Genomic DNA, 17,599 nt, shown 5'->3' with positions numbered 1-17,599 from the left:
TCACCAATCAGACCTGTTAGAGGTGAGTTACTAGACTGGTCACCAATCAGACCTGTTAGAGGTGAGTTACTAGACTGGTCACCAATCAGACCTGTTAGAGGTGAGTTACTAGACTGGTCACCAATCAGACCTGTTAGAGGTGAGTTACTAGACTGGTCACCAATCAGACCTGTTAGAGGTGAGTTACTAGACTGGTCACCAATCAGACCTGTTAGAGGTGAGTTACTAGACTGGTCACCAATCAGACCTGTTAGAGGTGAGTTACTAGACTGGTCACCAATCAGACCTGTTAGAGGTGAGTTACTAGACTGGTCACCAATCAGACCTGTTAGAGGTGAGTTACTAGACTGGTCACCAATCAGACCTGTTAGAGGTGAGTTACTAGACTGGTCACCAATCAGACCTGTTAGAGGTGAGTTACTAGACTGGTCACCAATCAGACCTGTTAGAGGTGAGTTACTAGACTGGTCACCAATCAGACCTGTTAGAGGTGAGTTACTAGACTGGTCACCAATCAGACCTGTTAGAGGTGAGTTACTAGACTGGTCACCAATCAGACCTGTTAGAGGTGAGTTACTAGACTGGTCACCAATCAGACCTGTTAGAGGTGAGTTACTAGACTGGTCACCAATCAGACCTGTTAGAGGTGAGTTACTAGACTGGTCACCAATCAGACCTGTTAGAGGTGAGTTACTAGACTGGTCACCAATCAGACCTGTTAGAGGTGAGTTACTAGACTGGTCACCAATCAGACCTGTTAGAGGTGAGTTACTAGACTGGTCACCAATCAGACCTGTTAGAGGTGAGTTACTAGACTGGTCACCAATCAGACCTGTTAGAGGTGAGTTACTAGACTGGTCACCAATCAGACCTGTTAGAGGTGAGTTACTAGACTGGTCACCAATCAGACCTGTTAGAGGTGAGTTACTAGACTGGTCACCAATCAGACCTGTTAGAGGTGAGTTACTAGACTGGTCACCAATCAGACCTGTTAGAGGTGAGTTACTAGACTGGTCACCAATCAGACCTGTTAGAGGTGAGTTACTAGACTGGTCACCAATCAGACCTGTTAGAGGTGAGTTACTAGACTGGTCACCAATCAGACCTGTTAGAGGTGAGTTACTAGACTGGTCACCAATCAGACCTGTTAGAGGTGAGTTACTAGACTGGTCACCAATCAGACCTGTTAGAGGTGAGTTACTAGACTGGTCACCAATCAGACCTGTTAGAGGTGAGTTACTAGACTGGTCACCAATCAGACCTGTTAGAGGTGAGTTACTAGACTGGTCACCAATCAGACCTGTTAGAGGTGAGTTACTAGACTGGTCACCAATCAGACCTGTTAGAGGTGAGTTACTAGACTGGTCACCAATCAGACCTGTTAGAGGTGAGTTACTAGACTGGTCACCAATCAGACCTGTTAGAGGTGAGTTACTAGACTGGTCACCAATCAGACCTGTTAGAGGTGAGTTACTAGACTGGTCACCAATCAGACCTGTTAGAGGTGAGTTACTAGACTGGTCACCAATCAGACCTGTTAGAGGTGAGTTACTAGACTGGTCACCAATCAGACCTGTTAGAGGTGAGTTACTAGACTGGTCACCAATCAGACCTGTTAGAGGTGAGTTACTAGACTGGTCACCAATCAGACCTGTTAGAGGTGAGTTACTAGACTGGTCACCAATCAGACCTGTTAGAGGTGAGTTACTAGACTGGTCACCAATCAGACCTGTTAGAGGTGAGTTACTAGACTGGTCACCAATCAGACCTGTTAGAGGTGAGTTACTAGACTGGTCACCAATCAGACCTGTTAGAGGTGAGTTACTAGACTGGTCACCAATCAGACCTGTTAGAGGTGAGTTACTAGACTGGTCACCAATCAGACCTGTTAGAGGTGAGTTACTAGACTGGTCACCAATCAGACCTGTTAGAGGTGAGTTACTAGACTGGTCACCAATCAGACCTGTTAGAGGTGAGTTACTAGACTGGTCACCAATCAGACCTGTTAGAGGTGAGTTACTAGACTGGTCACCAATCAGACCTGTTAGAGGTGAGTTACTAGACTGGTCACCAATCAGACCTGTTAGAGGTGAGTTACTAGACTGGTCACCAATCAGACCTGTTAGAGGTGAGTTACTAGACTGGTCACCAATCAGACCTGTTAGAGGTGAGTTACTAGACTGGTCACCAATCAGACCTGTTAGAGGTGAGTTACTAGACTGGTCACCAATCAGACCTGTTAGAGGTGAGTTACTAGACTGGTCACCAATCAGACCTGTTAGAGGTGAGTTACTAGACTGGTCACCAATCAGACCTGTTAGAGGTGAGTTACTAGACTGGTCACCAATCAGACCTGTTAGAGGTGAGTTACTAGACTGGTCACCAATCAGACCTGTTAGAGGTGAGTTACTAGACTGGTCACCAATCAGACCTGTTAGAGGTGAGTTACTAGACTGGTCACCAATCAGACCTGTTAGAGGTGAGTTACTAGACTGGTCACCAATCAGACCTGTTAGAGGTGAGTTACTAGACTGGTCACCAATCAGACCTGTTAGAGGTGAGTTACTAGACTGGTCACCAATCAGACCTGTTAGAGGTGAGTTACTAGACTGGTCACCAATCAGACCTGTTAGAGGTGAGTTACTAGACTGGTCACCAATCAGACCTGTTAGAGGTGAGTTACTAGACTGGTCACCAATCAGACCTGTTAGAGGTGAGTTACTAGACTGGTCACCAATCAGACCTGTTAGAGGTGAGTTACTAGACTGGTCACCAATCAGACCTGTTAGAGGTGAGTTACTAGACTGGTCACCAATCAGACCTGTTAGAGGTGAGTTACTAGACTGGTCACCAATCAGACCTGTTAGAGGTGAGTTACTAGACTGGTCACCAATCAGACCTGTTAGAGGTGAGTTACTAGACTGGTCACCAATCAGACCTGTTAGAGGTGAGTTACTAGACTGGTCACCAATCAGACCTGTTAGAGGTGAGTTACTAGACTGGTCACCAATCAGACCTGTTAGAGGTGAGTTACTAGACTGGTCACCAATCAGACCTGTTAGAGGTGAGTTACTAGACTGGTCACCAATCAGACCTGTTAGAGGTGAGTTACTAGACTGGTCACCAATCAGACCTGTTAGAGGTGAGTTACTAGACTGTTCACCAATCAGACCTGTTAGAGGTGAGTTACTAGACTGGTCACCAATCAGACCTGTTAGAGGTGATATAAAGGAGTTACTAGACTGGACACCAATCAGACCTGTTAGAGGTGAGTTACTAGACTGTTCACCAATCAGACCTGTTAGAGGTGATATAAAGGAGTTACTAGACTGGACACCAATCAGACCTGTTAGAGGTGAGTTACTAGACTGTTCACCAATCAGACCTGTTAGAGGTGAGTTACTAGACTGTTCACCAATCAGACCTGTTAGAGGTGATATAAAGGAGTTACTAGACTGGTCACCAATCAGACCTGTTAGAGGTGAGTTACTAGACTGGTCACCAATCAGACCTGTTAGAGGTGAGTTACTAGACTGGTCACCAATCAGACCTGTTAGAGGTGAGTTACTAGACTGGTCACCAATCAGACCTGTTAGAGGTGAGTTACTAGACTGGTCACCAATCAGACCTGTTAGAGGTGAGTTACTAGACTGGTCACCAATCAGACCTGTTAGAGGTGAGTTACTAGACTGGTCACCAATCAGACCTGTTAGAGGTGAGTTACTAGACTGGTCACCAATCAGACCTGTTAGAGGTGAGTTACTAGACTGGTCACCAATCAGACCTGTTAGAGGTGAGTTACTAGACTGGTCACCAATCAGACCTGTTAGAGGTGAGTTACTAGACTGGTCACCAATCAGACCTGTTAGAGGTGAGTTACTAGACTGGTCACCAATCAGACCTGTTAGAGGTGAGTTACTAGACTGGTCACCAATCAGACCTGTTAGAGGTGAGTTACTAGACTGGTCACCAATCAGACCTGTTAGAGGTGAGTTACTAGACTGGTCACCAATCAGACCTGTTAGAGGTGAGTTACTAGACTGGTCACCAATCAGACCTGTTAGAGGTGAGTTACTAGACTGGTCACCAATCAGACCTGTTAGAGGTGAGTTACTAGACTGGTCACCAATCAGACCTGTTAGAGGTGAGTTACTAGACTGGTCACCAATCAGACCTGTTAGAGGTGAGTTACTAGACTGGTCACCAATCAGACCTGTTAGAGGTGAGTTACTAGACTGGTCACCAATCAGACCTGTTAGAGGTGAGTTACTAGACTGGTCACCAATCAGACCTGTTAGGGGTGAGTTACTAGACTGGTCACCAATCAGACCTGTTAGAGGTGAGTTACTAGACTGGTCACCAATCAGACCTGTTAGAGGTGATAAACAAGATCAAAATATATGATCATCTCAAAATGCAGACAGGTTGTGTGAACTGGGTCCAACTCCAAACTCTGTACTGTACATGTTTGTGACACCTAAAGAGAATGTGTTCAGATTAGTACAAAAAGAGATATGGAATAACCAAAGAGTTTAATGGATTCCTTCATTATGTAAATGTCTTCAATAAGATCCTTGCTATAACCTGATTCTGAGGGTTGTTAAAACCTCTTGAGACTAGGCGGCAGTATTTTGATGTTTGGATGAAAAACATGCCCAAAGTAAACTGCCTATTTCTCAGGCCCAGAAGCTAGAATATGCATATCATTGGCAGATTAGGATAGAAAACACTCTAAAGTTTCCAAAACTGTCAACATATTGTCTGTGAGTATAACAGAACTGATATTGCAGGCGAAAACCTGAGGAAAATCCAACCAGGAAGTGCTGTTATTCTGAAACGTCTCTTTTCCATTGCAAGCCTATTCTCCATTTAAAGGGACATCAACCAGATTCCTTTCCCTGTGGCTTCCACAAGGTGTGAACAGTCTTTAGACATAGTTTTAGACAGGCTGGATTAACAAGAAACTAAGCTGTGTTTTGGTATATTGCATTTGTGATTTCATGAAAATGTAATATTTTTTGTAATTTAATTTGAATTTGGCGCTGTGCAATACAACGGATGTTGACGAAAATGATCCCGCTGAAGGGATCGGTGCGCCAAGAGGTTTTAAGGGGAATGTGTGTTCTCAGAGTATTACACCACATAATACTGCCTGGATTACACCACATAATACTGCCTGGATTACACCACATAATACTGCCTGGATTACACCACATAATACTGCCAGGATTACACCACATAATACTGCCTGGATTACACCACATGCTACTGCCTGGATTACACCACATAATACTGCCTGGATTACACCACATAATACTGCCTGGATTACACCACATAATACTGCCTGGATTACACCACATACTACTGCCTAGATTACACCACATAGCACTGCCTGGATTACACCACATAGTACTGCCTGGATTACACCACATAGTACTGCCTGGATTACACCACATAATACTGACTGGATTACACCACATAACACTGCCTGGATTACAACACATAGTACTGCCTGGATAACACCAAATAATACTGCCTGGATTACACCACATACTACTGCCTAGATTACACCACATAGCACTGCCTGGATTACACCAGATAGTACTGCCTGGATTACACCACATAACACAGGGAGGCTGTATCAACGTGATCTGATGTGTGTCGGCGTCTTCATACCTCTCTTAGTTTTTCTCCGTCTCTCTCCATCTCTTTCTCCTCTTCAGTCAGTCTGGAGGGCTGTTCCATCTGTGGCCACAAGGTGGAGTGAGAGGATCACGTAGAAACACATGCAGCACCAACCAGCGCCATTAAACCACACACATCTTTCAGATTAAATTAAGTGTTTATTCTGTGATTTTTCTCCATAGTTTCAAAAGTAAAAAATACACAGAAAATAGACAGTAAATTCTACTTAGCTTTGCAATATAAATGATTACTATATTCACATGACAGTTAAACCATAACATGCACTTCCCCCACCTCCATGGGGTTATATCATTACACAACATGGAATCAGGCTTGTCCTACAAAAAAGTTGTGGGGTTCATATCCTCTAGTGAAGCCAGGGGCCAGCGCCCTGCTCCAACCTGCTACTACTGAATGAGGCATCAGAACATGGAACACTCGTGAGACCCAATGGCACCCTATCCACTATATAGTACACTACTTTGTATGGGCTCTGGTCAAAAGTAGTGCACTATATAGCAAATAGGGTGCCATTTTGGATTTGACAGACATGTGCTCCAGGCTATATAATTCAGGCAGTATCACATCCGGCTGTGGTTGGGAGTCCCATAGGGCGGCGCACATTTGGCCCAGTGTCGTCCGGGTTTGGCCGGTGTAGGCAGTCATTGTAAATAATAATTTGTTCTTAACTGACTTGCCTAGTTAAAGATCAGATTGACTCTAGATTTGGTATATAGACTCAATGAATTAGCCACTAAAGAATTAGAGAATGATTACTTGTTGCATTCATTGTCGGCCACTGGATGAAATGCTCTTATGTAGTTGACTTGCAAATCCAATCAGCCTTTTCCACATTGATTTAATGTCATCACATGTTCTGGGTTGAAGTGAAGAGGAAACTACATTGATTACAACAAGGAAAAGGGGAAAATGTTAAAATACAATTACAAAATAACATAAAGATCAATGTTTGAAAAATAAACGACAAAATACTTGTATTTTCAAGTGTATTTAATTAAAATACTTGTATTTTGTATTTTAAAATACAGAAGTACATTAACCAGTAGCAGACACCAACATCAACAACCCTCTCAGTAATGGTAACAGAAACAGTTGACTTGCTATGACTGTGATACAGGAAGTTGTTGTTTATCTGCCTTTAGTTTAATGCACTGAAGTCACTCTGGATAAGAGTGTCTGATAAATGACTAAATGTATTAGTGAAAATGAACATACCATAATGAACAGCAATGTGCTGGGGCAATAAACTAAAAAGTTCCCCCCTTCAGGATCCCCAGGACCAGGACTAAAGGACACTGATCTACAGTATGGTACAGTAGCTTTCCCAGAAGCCTGGTTACAGTATGGTACAGTGGCTTTCCCAGAAGCCTGGTGCAGCTCTGGGTGGAGCTCTGGATCCACCTTCCATATCAATCCTAGTATCCCCAGACTCCCTGGGGGCGATGCCCTGATACATAATTACATTTTGCTCATGGGTGGAATAGCCCGCCTGTTCCAGGAAGTTACTCATTGAATGGCCACATATGATCATGAGCAACCCCCTGCTGATGCAATAGGTGTTGACCGGGTCGAAGCTCCTCAGGTCCTCGTGCTGGGTCACATAGACCTTATCCACTGTCATGTCTGGACGCATACTGATGATGAGACGGTCCATGTTGCTGGTATCTATGTTACCAGTGTTGTACTTCCTGACATATTTAGGCAATGATTTAGATGTTTGGAGGTGGAGGTTGCCCACCTCATAGAATGGGTAGCCATCATAAGGAAGCAGCCTCTTGCAGACATTGTTTTCACACTCACGCCTGTTCTGGAAGTGATGGAAACCAAAGTCTCCCTCTTTGGGGTCGGGATCTGCAACCATCTGGTTGTCATCGTTGAAGACGATGTAATCGTTGGCAAACCAGAAAAGGAGCTTGAGTCCGTGCCTCGGCCAGGGACGACCAAAACTAGAACCTCTCAGCTCCTTCATATTGTTCAATGTTCTGACCATGGTATCCCTGGGGGAGGGGGGGGGAGAGAGAGAGGGGGGGGGGGAGAAACAGACATAATTAAACAATACAGTTCATAGTGATAGACTTAAAACCTCTTGAAACTCTGGGGGCGGTATTTCATTTTTGGATAAAAAACGTTCCCGTTTTAAACGGGATATTTTGTCACGACAAGATGCTCGACTATGCATATAATTGACAGCTTTGGAAAGAAAACACTCTGACGTTTCCAAAACTGCAAAGATATTGTCTGTGAGTGCAACAGAACTGATGTTACAGGCGAAACCCAGATAAAAATCCAATCAGGAAGTGCCCCATATTTTGAAAGTGCTGCATGCCAATGACTCCTGTGAATGGGCTAGGAATGAGCTTACGTTTTCTACGTATTCCCCAATACAGCATTGTGATGTCTTTTTACGCATTTCTGTTGAAGAATAGCCGTAAGGGACCACATTTAGCAAGTGGTCACATGATGGCTCCCGCAGAAAATCTCGCATAAAGTACAGAGGTAGCCATTATTCCAATCGCTTCTAATAACCAATTGTCCTGGTGGATATATTATCCAATAGATATGTGAAAAACACCTTGAGGATTTATTCTAAACAACGTTTGCCATGTTTCTGTCGATATTATGGAGCTAATTTGGAAAAAAGTTCGGAGTTGTAGTGACCGCATTTTCCGGTCGATTTCTCAGCCAAACGTGAAGTACAAACGGAGCTATTTCGCCTACAAAAATAATATTTTGGGAAAAAAGGAACATTTGCTATCTAACTGGGAGTCTCGTGAGTGAAAACATCCGAAGTTCTTCAAAGGTAAATAATTTAATTTGTTTGCTTTTCTTATTTTCGTGAAAATGTTGCCTGCTGCTAGCAGGGCATAATGCTATGCTAGGCTATTATAAACTTACACAAATGCTTGTCTAGCGTTGGCTGTAAAGCATATTTTGAAAATCTGAGATGAAAGTGTGATTAACAGAAGGCTAAGCTGTGTCTCAATATATTTCATTTGTGATTTTCATAAATAGGAAGATTTTCTAGGGGTATTTATGTCCGCTGCGTTATGCTAATTAGTTTCAGGCGATGATTTACGCTCCCGGATCCGGGATGGGTAGTATGTTACCTTCCATATACAGTATAAGCCTCTGTTAAGAGGTCTGGACCTTTATGGCGTTGGAGTGCACTAACCTGGCTGTTCCCTACATCACTACACTGGCAAAAGTGTTACAGGCTGTTTAAATGTATTTTTATATTTCGAGGTTGGATGTTAGAACGTAGGGACAACCAATTGGTGTCACCTCCTTAGTCAGTATGTGTTACACCTGTGCTGGCCCAGGTGAAATTTAAGAGCGGCTGGCCCAGGTGAAATTTAAGAGCGGCTGGCCCAGGTGATATTTAAGAGCGGCTGGCCCAGGTGATATTTAAGAGCGGCTGGCCCAGGTGATATTTAAGAGCGGCTGGCCCAGGTGAAATTTAAGAGCGGCTGGCCCAGGTGATGTTTAAGAGCGGCGGTCCCAGGTGATATTTAAGAGCGGCTGGCCCAGGTGATATTTAAGAGTGGCTGGCCCACGTGATAATTAAGAGCGTCTGGCCCAGGTGCTATTTATGAGTGACTGGCCAAGTGCTTCAGTAGTCTTGATAGATGTGGAGGGTTAACTCCTTTAGTTGTCTTGATAGATGTGGAGGGTTAACTCCTCTAGTTGTCTTGATAGATGTGGAGGGTTAACACCTTTAGTTGTCTTGGTAGATGTGGAGGGTTAACTCCTCTAGTTGTCTTGGTAGATGTGGAGGGTTAACTCCTCTAGTTGTCTGATAGATGTGGAGGGTTAACTCCTCTAGTTGTCTTGGTAGATGTGGAGGGTTAACTCCTCTAGTTGTCTTGGTAGATGTGGAGGGTTAACTCCTCTAGTTGTCTTGATAGATGTGGAGGGTTAACACCTTTAGTTGTCTTGGTAGATGTGGAGGGTTAACTCCTCTAGTTGTCTTGATAGATGTGGAGGGTTAACACCTTTAGTTGTCTTGGTAGATGTGGAGGGTTAACTCCTCTAGTTGTCTTCGTAGATGTGGAGGGTTAACTCCTCTAGTTGTCTGATAGATGTGGAGGGTTAACTCCTCTAGTTGTCTTGGTAGATGTGGAGGGTTAACTCCTTTAGTTGTCTTGATAGATGTAGAGGATTAACACCTTTAGTTGTCTTGATAGATGTGGAGGGTTAACTCCTTTAGTTGTCTTGGTAGATGTGGAGGGTTAACTCCTCTAGTTGTCTTGGTAGATGTGGAGGGTTAACTCCTTTAGTTGTCTTGATAGATGTGGAGGGTTAACTCCTCCAGTTGTCTTGGTAGGTGTGGAGGGTTAACTCCTTTAGGTGTCTTGGTATATGTGGAGGGTTAACTACTCTAATTGTCTTGGTAGATGTGGAGGGTTAACTCCTCTAGTTGTCTTGATAGATGTGGAGGGTTAACTCCTCTAGTTGTCTTGATAGATGTGGAGGGTTAACTCCTCTAGTTGTCTTGGTAGATGTGGAGGGTTAACTCCTCTAGTTGTCTTGGTAGATGTGGAGGGTTAACTCCTCTAGGTGTCTTGGTAGATGTGAAGGGTTAACTCCTCTAGTTGTCTTGGTAGATGTGGAGGGTTAACTCCTCTAGTTGTCTTGATAGATGTGGAGGGTTAACTCCTCTAGGTGTCTTGATAGATGTGAAGGGTTAACTCCTCTAGTTGTCTTGGTAGATGTGGAGGGTTAACTCCTTTAATTGTGGTTTACTTCATGTCTTTAAGTTTGGTGTGTGTTTTCATTTTGTTTGCCTGTTCTTGGTGAATTTAGTGGGTCTCATGGTGGGTGTCTATTAGGCTCCAGTTGTTGTTGCTAGTCAACGTTCAGTGGACACCATGAGTGTCTTTCAGAACCCCTCCTAAAACCCCAGCCTTGTCGTTTTGGTTGCTGTCAGTGACTCTTTGTTAGTTCCCCCTTCTGTTTCAGTGACATATTTGGTTTTCTTGCTGTGGAACGTGACAATGGAACATCAAAAAGAAAGGAGGACCAAGGCACTCTTCATATCATTAATTAAAATGCCTTTATTTGTAGGGCATGTTCAATAGAAACAAAGTTTTAAAAATCTGACGAAAGCAAATCCCTGACGAAGGCCATGCAGCCGAAACACGTCGGATTTTTAAAACTTTGTTTCTATTGAACCTACAAATAAAGGCATTTGAATTAATTGAATGAAGAGTGCCTTTTTATTTTTTTTATTTCACCTTTATTTAACCAGGTACGCTAGTTGAGAACACCTTTATTTAACCAGGTAGGCCAGTTGAGAACACCTTTATTTAACCAGGTAGGCCAGTTGAGAACACCTTTATTTAACCAGGTAGGCTAGTTGAGAACACCTTTATTTAACCAGGTAGGCCAGTTGAGAACACCTTTATTTAACCAGGTACGCTAGTTGAGAACACCTTTATTTAACCAGGTAGGCTAGTTGAGAACACCTTTATTTAACCAGGTAGGCTGGTTGAGAACACCTTTATTTAACCAGGTAGGCTAGTTGAGAACACCTTTATTTAACCAGGTAGGCTGGTTGAGAACACCTTTATTTAACCAGGTAGGCTAGTTGAGAACACCTTTATTTAACCAGGTAGGCTAGTTGAGAACACCTTTATTTAACCAGGTAGGCCAGTTGAGAACACCTTTATTTAACCAGGTAGGCTAGTTGAGAACACCTTTATTTAACCAGGTAGACTAGTTGAGAACACCTTTATTTAACCAGGTAGGCTAGTTGAGAACACCTTTATTTAACCAGGTAGGCTAGTTGAGAACAAGTTCTCATTTACAACTGCGACCTGGCCAAGATAAAGCATAGCAGTGTGAACAGACAACACAGAGTTACACATGGAGTAAACAATTAACAAGTCAATAACACAGTAGAAAAAAAAGAGAGTCTATATACATTGTGTGCAAAAGGCATGAGGAGGTAGGCGAATGATTACAATTTTGCAGATTAACACTGGAGTGATAAATGATCAGATGGTTATGTACAGGTAGAGATATTGGTGTGCAAAAGAGCAGAAAAGTAAATAAAAAAAAACAGTATGGGGATGAGGTAGGTAAAAATGGGTGGGCAATTTACCGATAGACTATGTACAGCTGCAGCGATCGGTTAGCTGCTCAGATAGCAGATGTTTGAAGTTGGTGAGGGAGATAAAAGTCTCCAACTTCAGCGATTTTTGCAATTCGTTCCAGTCACAGGCAGCAGAGAACTGGAACGAAAGGCGGCCAAATGAGGTGTTGGCTTTAGGGATGATCAGTGAGCTACACCTGCTGGAGCGCGTGCTACGGATGGGTGTTGCCATCGTGACCAGTGAACTGAGATAAGGCGGAGCTTTATCTAGCATGGACTTGTAGATGACCTGGAGCCAGTGGGTCTGGCGACGAATATGTAGCGGGGGCCAGCCGACTAGAGCATACAAGTCGCAGTGGTGGGTGGTATAAGGTGCTTTAGTGACAAAACAGATGGCACTGTGATAAACTGCATCCAGTTTGCTGAGTAGAGTATTGGAAGCTATTTTGTAGATGACATCGCCGAAGTCGAGGATCGGTAGGATAGTCAGTTTTACTAGGGTAAGTTTGGCGGCGTGAGTGAAGGAGGCTTTGTTGCGGATTAGAAAGCCGACTCTTGATTTGATTTTCGATTGGAGATGTTTGATATGAGTCTGGAAGGAGAGTTTACAGTCTAGCCAGACACCTAGGTACTCATAGATATCCACATATTCAAGGTCGGAACCATCCAGGGTGGTGATGCTGGTTAGGCGTGCGGGTGCAGGCAGCGAACGGTTGAAAAGCATGCATTTGGTTTTACTAGCGTTTAAGAGCAGTTGGAGGCCACGGAAGGAGTGTTGTATGGCATTGAAGCTCGTTTGGAGGTTAGATAGCACAGTGTCCAAGGACGGGCCGGAAGTATATACAGTGCCTTGCGAAAGTATTCGGCCCCCTTGAACTTTGCAACCTTTTGCCACATTTCAGGCTTCAAACATAAAGATATAAAACTGTGGGCGTGAAAAATGAAAAATTGGGCGTGCAAAATTATTCAGCCCCTTTGCTTTCAGTGCAGCAAACTCTCTCCAGAAGTTCAGTGAGGATCTCTGAATGATCCAATGTTGACCTAAATGACTAATGATGATAAATACAATCCACCTGTGTGTAATCAAGTCTCCGTATAAATGCACCTGCACTGTGATAGTCTAAGAGGTCCGTTAAAAGCGCAGAGAGCTTCATGAAGAACAAGGAACACACCAGGCAGGTCCGAGATACTGTTGTGAAGAAGTTTAAAGCCGGATTTGGATACAAAAGATTTCCCAAGCTTCAAACATCCCAAGGAGCACTGTGCAAGCGATAATATTGAAATGGAAGGAGTATCAGACCACTGCAAATCTACCAAGACCTGGCCGTCCCTCTAAACTTTCAGCTCATACAAGGAGAAGACTGATCAGAGATGCAGCCAAGAGGCCCATGATCACTCTGGATGAACTGCAGAGATCTACAGCTGAGGTGGGAGACTCTGTCCATAGGACAACAATCAGTCGTATATTGCACAAATCTGGCCTTTATGGAAGAGTGGCAAGAAGAAAGCCATTTCTTAAAGATATCCATAAAAAGTGTCGTTTAAAGTTTGCCACAGGCCACCTGGGAGACACACCAAACATGTGGAAGAAGGTGCTCTGGTCAGATGAAACCAAAATTGAACTTTTTGGCAACAATGCAAAACGTTATGTTTGGCGTAAAAGCAACACAGCTGAACACACCATCCCCACTGTCAAACATGGTGGTGGCAGCATCATGGTTTGGGCCTGCTTTTCTTCAGCAGGGACAGGGAAGATGGTTAAAATTGATGGGAAGATGGATGGAGCCAAATACAGGACCATTCTGGAAGAAAACCTGATGGAGTCTGCAAAAGACCTGAGACTGGGACGGAGATTTGTCTTCCAACAAGACAATGATCCAAAACATAAAGCAAAATCTACAATGGAATGGTTCAAAAATAAACATATCCAGGTGTTAGAATGGCCAAGTCAAAGTCCAGACCTGAATCCAATCGAGAATCTGTGGAAAGAACTGAAAACTGCTGTTCACAAATGCTCTCCATCCAACCTCACTGAGCTCAAGCTGTTTTGCAAGGAGGAATGGGAAAAAATGTCAGTCTCTCGATGTGCAAAACTGATAGAGACATACCCCAAGCGGCTGTCATCGCAGCAAAAGGTGGCGCTACAAAGTATTAACTTAAGGGGGCTGAATAATTTTGCACGCCCAATTTTTCAGTTTTTGATTTGTTAAAAAAGTTTGAAATATCCAATAAATGTCGTTCCACTTCATGATTGTGTCCCACTTGTTGTTGATTCTTCACAAAAAAATACAGTTTTATATCTTTATGTTTGAAGCCTGAAATGTGGCAAAAGGTCGCAAAGTTCAAGGGGGCCGAATACTTTCGCAAGGCACTGTAGAATGGTGTCGTCTGCGTAGAGGTGGATCAAGGAATCGCCCGCAGCAAGAGCAACATCATTGATATATACAGAGAAAAGAGTCTGAGCCTTGGTCCTCCTTTCTTTTTGATGACCAATTCACCCCTTTTACCAAAGAGCACCTTCTGTCTACCAGAATGTACTATTGTGTACCTCAGTAGCGCTTCCCTTCCTCCTCTTTCTACTAGTGACAATAGGACAGTTGTTATCGTTGGCCTAAAATAACTGTGGTAACCTAGTAACGTGAGCCCTCTTGACGATTATCATGAAACGTCATCAACATGAACAGCCCGGCAGGTTTGAGCACATTTTCACTTAGAAGAATTTGGTAGGGTGTCATTTGGGACCACACCTGGATGAGTCAAGTGTTAGTTTGAAATATAATCTCCTGAAGGATCCAGGAACATGAAACTTAAAGGGAAATAAAATATTTAACTACATGACAATGAATGCAAGGTTTAAATAGTTACCAAACAGTATACCTGTTAAAGTTATAAGTGAACGTCATAAACAGCAGGGAAAATCTGTCTCTCTTACCGTACCATGTTTTAATGCAGAAAAAATGTGTTGATAATGTATATATTTTCAGCCACAATCTGTCAGGTTTCAGGTAACGTCAACTTATTAAAAGTTAATACATTTTGATAGTACTGCTTTATTATTCTGGAAAAACTTCATATAAAATAGTATATAAATATTCACTGAGTAAATAAAACATTAGGAAGAACTGCTCTTTCCATGACATAGACTGACCAGGTGAATCCAGGTGAAAGATATGATCCCTTATTGATGTCACCTGTTAAATCCACTTCAATCAAATCAAATGTATTTATATAGCCCTTCGTACATCAGCTGATATCTCAAAGTGCTGTACAGAAACCCAGCCTAAAACCCCAAACAGCAAGCAATGCAGGTGTAGATGGAGGGGGGACAGACTTGTTTAGTAAAGACAGACTAGATCTAACTTGTTTAGTAAAGACAGACTAGATCTAACTTGTTTAGTAAGGACAGACTAGATCTAACTTGTTTAGTAAGGACAGACTAGATCTAACTTGTTTAGTAAAGACAGACTAGATCTAACTTGTTTAGTAAAGACAGACTAGATCTAACTTGTTTAGTAAAGACAGACTAGATCTAACTTGTTTAGTAAAGACAGACTAGATCTAACTTGTTTAGTAAAGACAGACTAGATCTAACTTGTTTAGTAAAGACAGACAAGATCTAACTTGTTTAGTAAAGACAGACTAGATCTAACTTGTTTAGTAAAGACAGACAAGATCTAACTTGTTTAGTAAAGACAGACAAGATCTAACTTGTTTAGTAAAGACAGACTAGATCACCAAAAAGCATCATAAATGTTTTTACTGTACCTGGTGTTATTAATGAAGTGATATCTCTATTTTTCTGGTGCTCGATGTCCCTGTAGATCCGTGTGAGAAGTTGATTTGATGATCTAGTGTCCATCAGTAACAACCAGTAATTCAGGTTCTGTTATAAACCCCTCTTTTTTTCTAGCCTGTTTTGCATGTTACTTTAGTTCCTCCTTTAGCACCTGGTGATAAAGGAGTTACTAGACTGGTCACCAATCAGACCTGTTAGAGGTGATAAAGGAGTTACTAGACTGGTCACCAATCAGACCTGTTAGAGGTGGTAAAGGAGTCACTAGACTGGTCACCAATCAGACCTGTTAGAGGTGATAAAGGAGTTACTAGACTGGTCACCAATCAGACCTGTTAGAGGTGGTAAAGGAGTCACTAGACTGGTCACCAATCAGACCTGTTAGAGGTAGTAAAGGAGTTACTAGACTGGTCACAAATCAGACCTGTTAGAGGTGATAAAGGAGTTACTAGACTGGTCACCAATCAGACCTGTTAGAGGTGGTAAAGGAGTTACTAGACTGGTCACCAATCAGACCTGTTAGAGGTGATAAAGGAGTTACTAGACTGGTCACCAATCAGACCTGTTAGAGGTGATGAAGGAGTTACTAGACTGGTCACCAATCAGACCTGTTAGAGGTGATAAAGGAGTCACTAGACTGGTCACCAATCAGACCTGTTAGAGGTGATGAAGGAGTTACTAGACTGGTCACCAATCAGACCTGTTAGAGGTGATAAAGGAGTTACTAGACTGGTCACCAATCAGACCTGTTAGAGGTGGTAAAGGAGTCACTAGACTGGTCACCAATCAGACCTGTTAGAGGTGATAAAGGAGTTACTAGACTGGTCACCAATCAGACCTGTTAGAAGTGATGAAGGAGTTACTAGACTGGTCACCAATCAGACCTGTTAGAGGTGATAAAGGAGTTACTAGACTGGTCACCAATCAGACCTGTTAGAGGTGATGAAGGAGTTACTAGACTGGTCACCAATCAGACCTGTTAGAGGTGATAAAGGAGTCACTAGACTGGTCACCAATCAGACCTGTTAGAGGTGATGAAGGAGTTACTAGACTGGTCACCAATCAGACCTGTTAGAGGTGATAAAGGAGTTACTAGACTGGTCACCAATCAGACCTGTTAGAGGTGGTAAAGGTAAAGGAGTTACTAGACTGGTCACCAATCAGACCTGTTAGAGGTGATATAAAGGAGTTACTAGACTGGTCACCAATCAGACCTGTTAGAGGTGGTAAAGGTAAAGGAGTTACTAGACTGGTCACCAATCAGACCTGTTAGAGGTGAGTTACTAGACTGGTCACCAATCAGACCTGTTAGAGGTGATAAACAAGATCAAAATATACGATCATCTCAAAATGCAGACAGGTTGTGTGAACTGGGTCCAACTCCAAACTATGTCCTGTACATGTTTGTAATACGTAAAGAGATTGTGTTCAGATTAGTACAAAAAGAGGTATGGAATAACCAAAGAGTTTCATGGATTCCTTCATGATGTAAATGTCTTCAATAAGATCCTTCCTATAACCTGATTCTGAGGTTTGTTAAAACCTCTTGAGACAAGGCGGAAGTATTTTGATGTTTGGATGAAAAATGTGTCCAAAGTAAACTGCCTATTTCTCAGGCCCAGAAGCTAGAATATGCATATCATTGGCAGATTAGGATAGAAAACACTCTAAAGTTTCCAAAACTGTCAACATATTGTCTGTGAGTATAACAGAACTGATATTGCAGGCAAAAACCTGAGGAAAATCCAACCAGGAAGTGCTGTTATTCTGAAACGTCTCTTTTCCATTGCAATCCTCCATTTAAAGGGATATCAACCAGATTCCTTTCCCTGTGGCTTCCACAGGGTGTGAACAGTCTTTAGACATAGTTTCAGGCTTTTATTCTAAAAAATGAGCGAGAATGATCACATCAGTGGATAGCTAGGTATACTGCCTGGATTACACCACATAATAGTGCCTGGATTACACCACATAATACTGCCTGGATTACACCACATAATACTTCC

The 17,599-nt window shown here is 42.7% G+C and overlaps 1 protein-coding gene across 1 annotated transcript; it reads right to left on the bottom strand.

Moving 5' to 3' along the window:
* Window positions 1-7,042: 7,042 nt before the first annotated feature.
* On the bottom strand, window positions 7,043-15,640 carry LOC139423626 (uncharacterized). The gene is made up of 2 exons (XM_071175211.1): window positions 15,566-15,640; window positions 7,043-7,703 (listed from the first exon to the last, which is right to left on the bottom strand). The coding sequence occupies exon 2, from the start codon at window positions 7,694-7,696 to the stop codon at window positions 7,043-7,045; it is 654 nt and encodes a 217-aa protein (XP_071031312.1). The 5' UTR covers window positions 7,697-7,703; window positions 15,566-15,640.
* Between the last annotated feature and the right edge of the window lie 1,959 nt (window positions 15,641-17,599).

The sequence above is a fragment of the Oncorhynchus clarkii genome, chromosome 13 (genome assembly GCF_045791955.1).
Source record: "Oncorhynchus clarkii lewisi isolate Uvic-CL-2024 chromosome 13, UVic_Ocla_1.0, whole genome shotgun sequence".
In the NCBI taxonomy this organism is placed as follows: Eukaryota; Metazoa; Chordata; class Actinopteri; order Salmoniformes; family Salmonidae; genus Oncorhynchus; species Oncorhynchus clarkii.
Note: the sequence above shows the minus strand (reverse complement) of the source record. Positions and strands in the feature narration are given on the sequence as shown.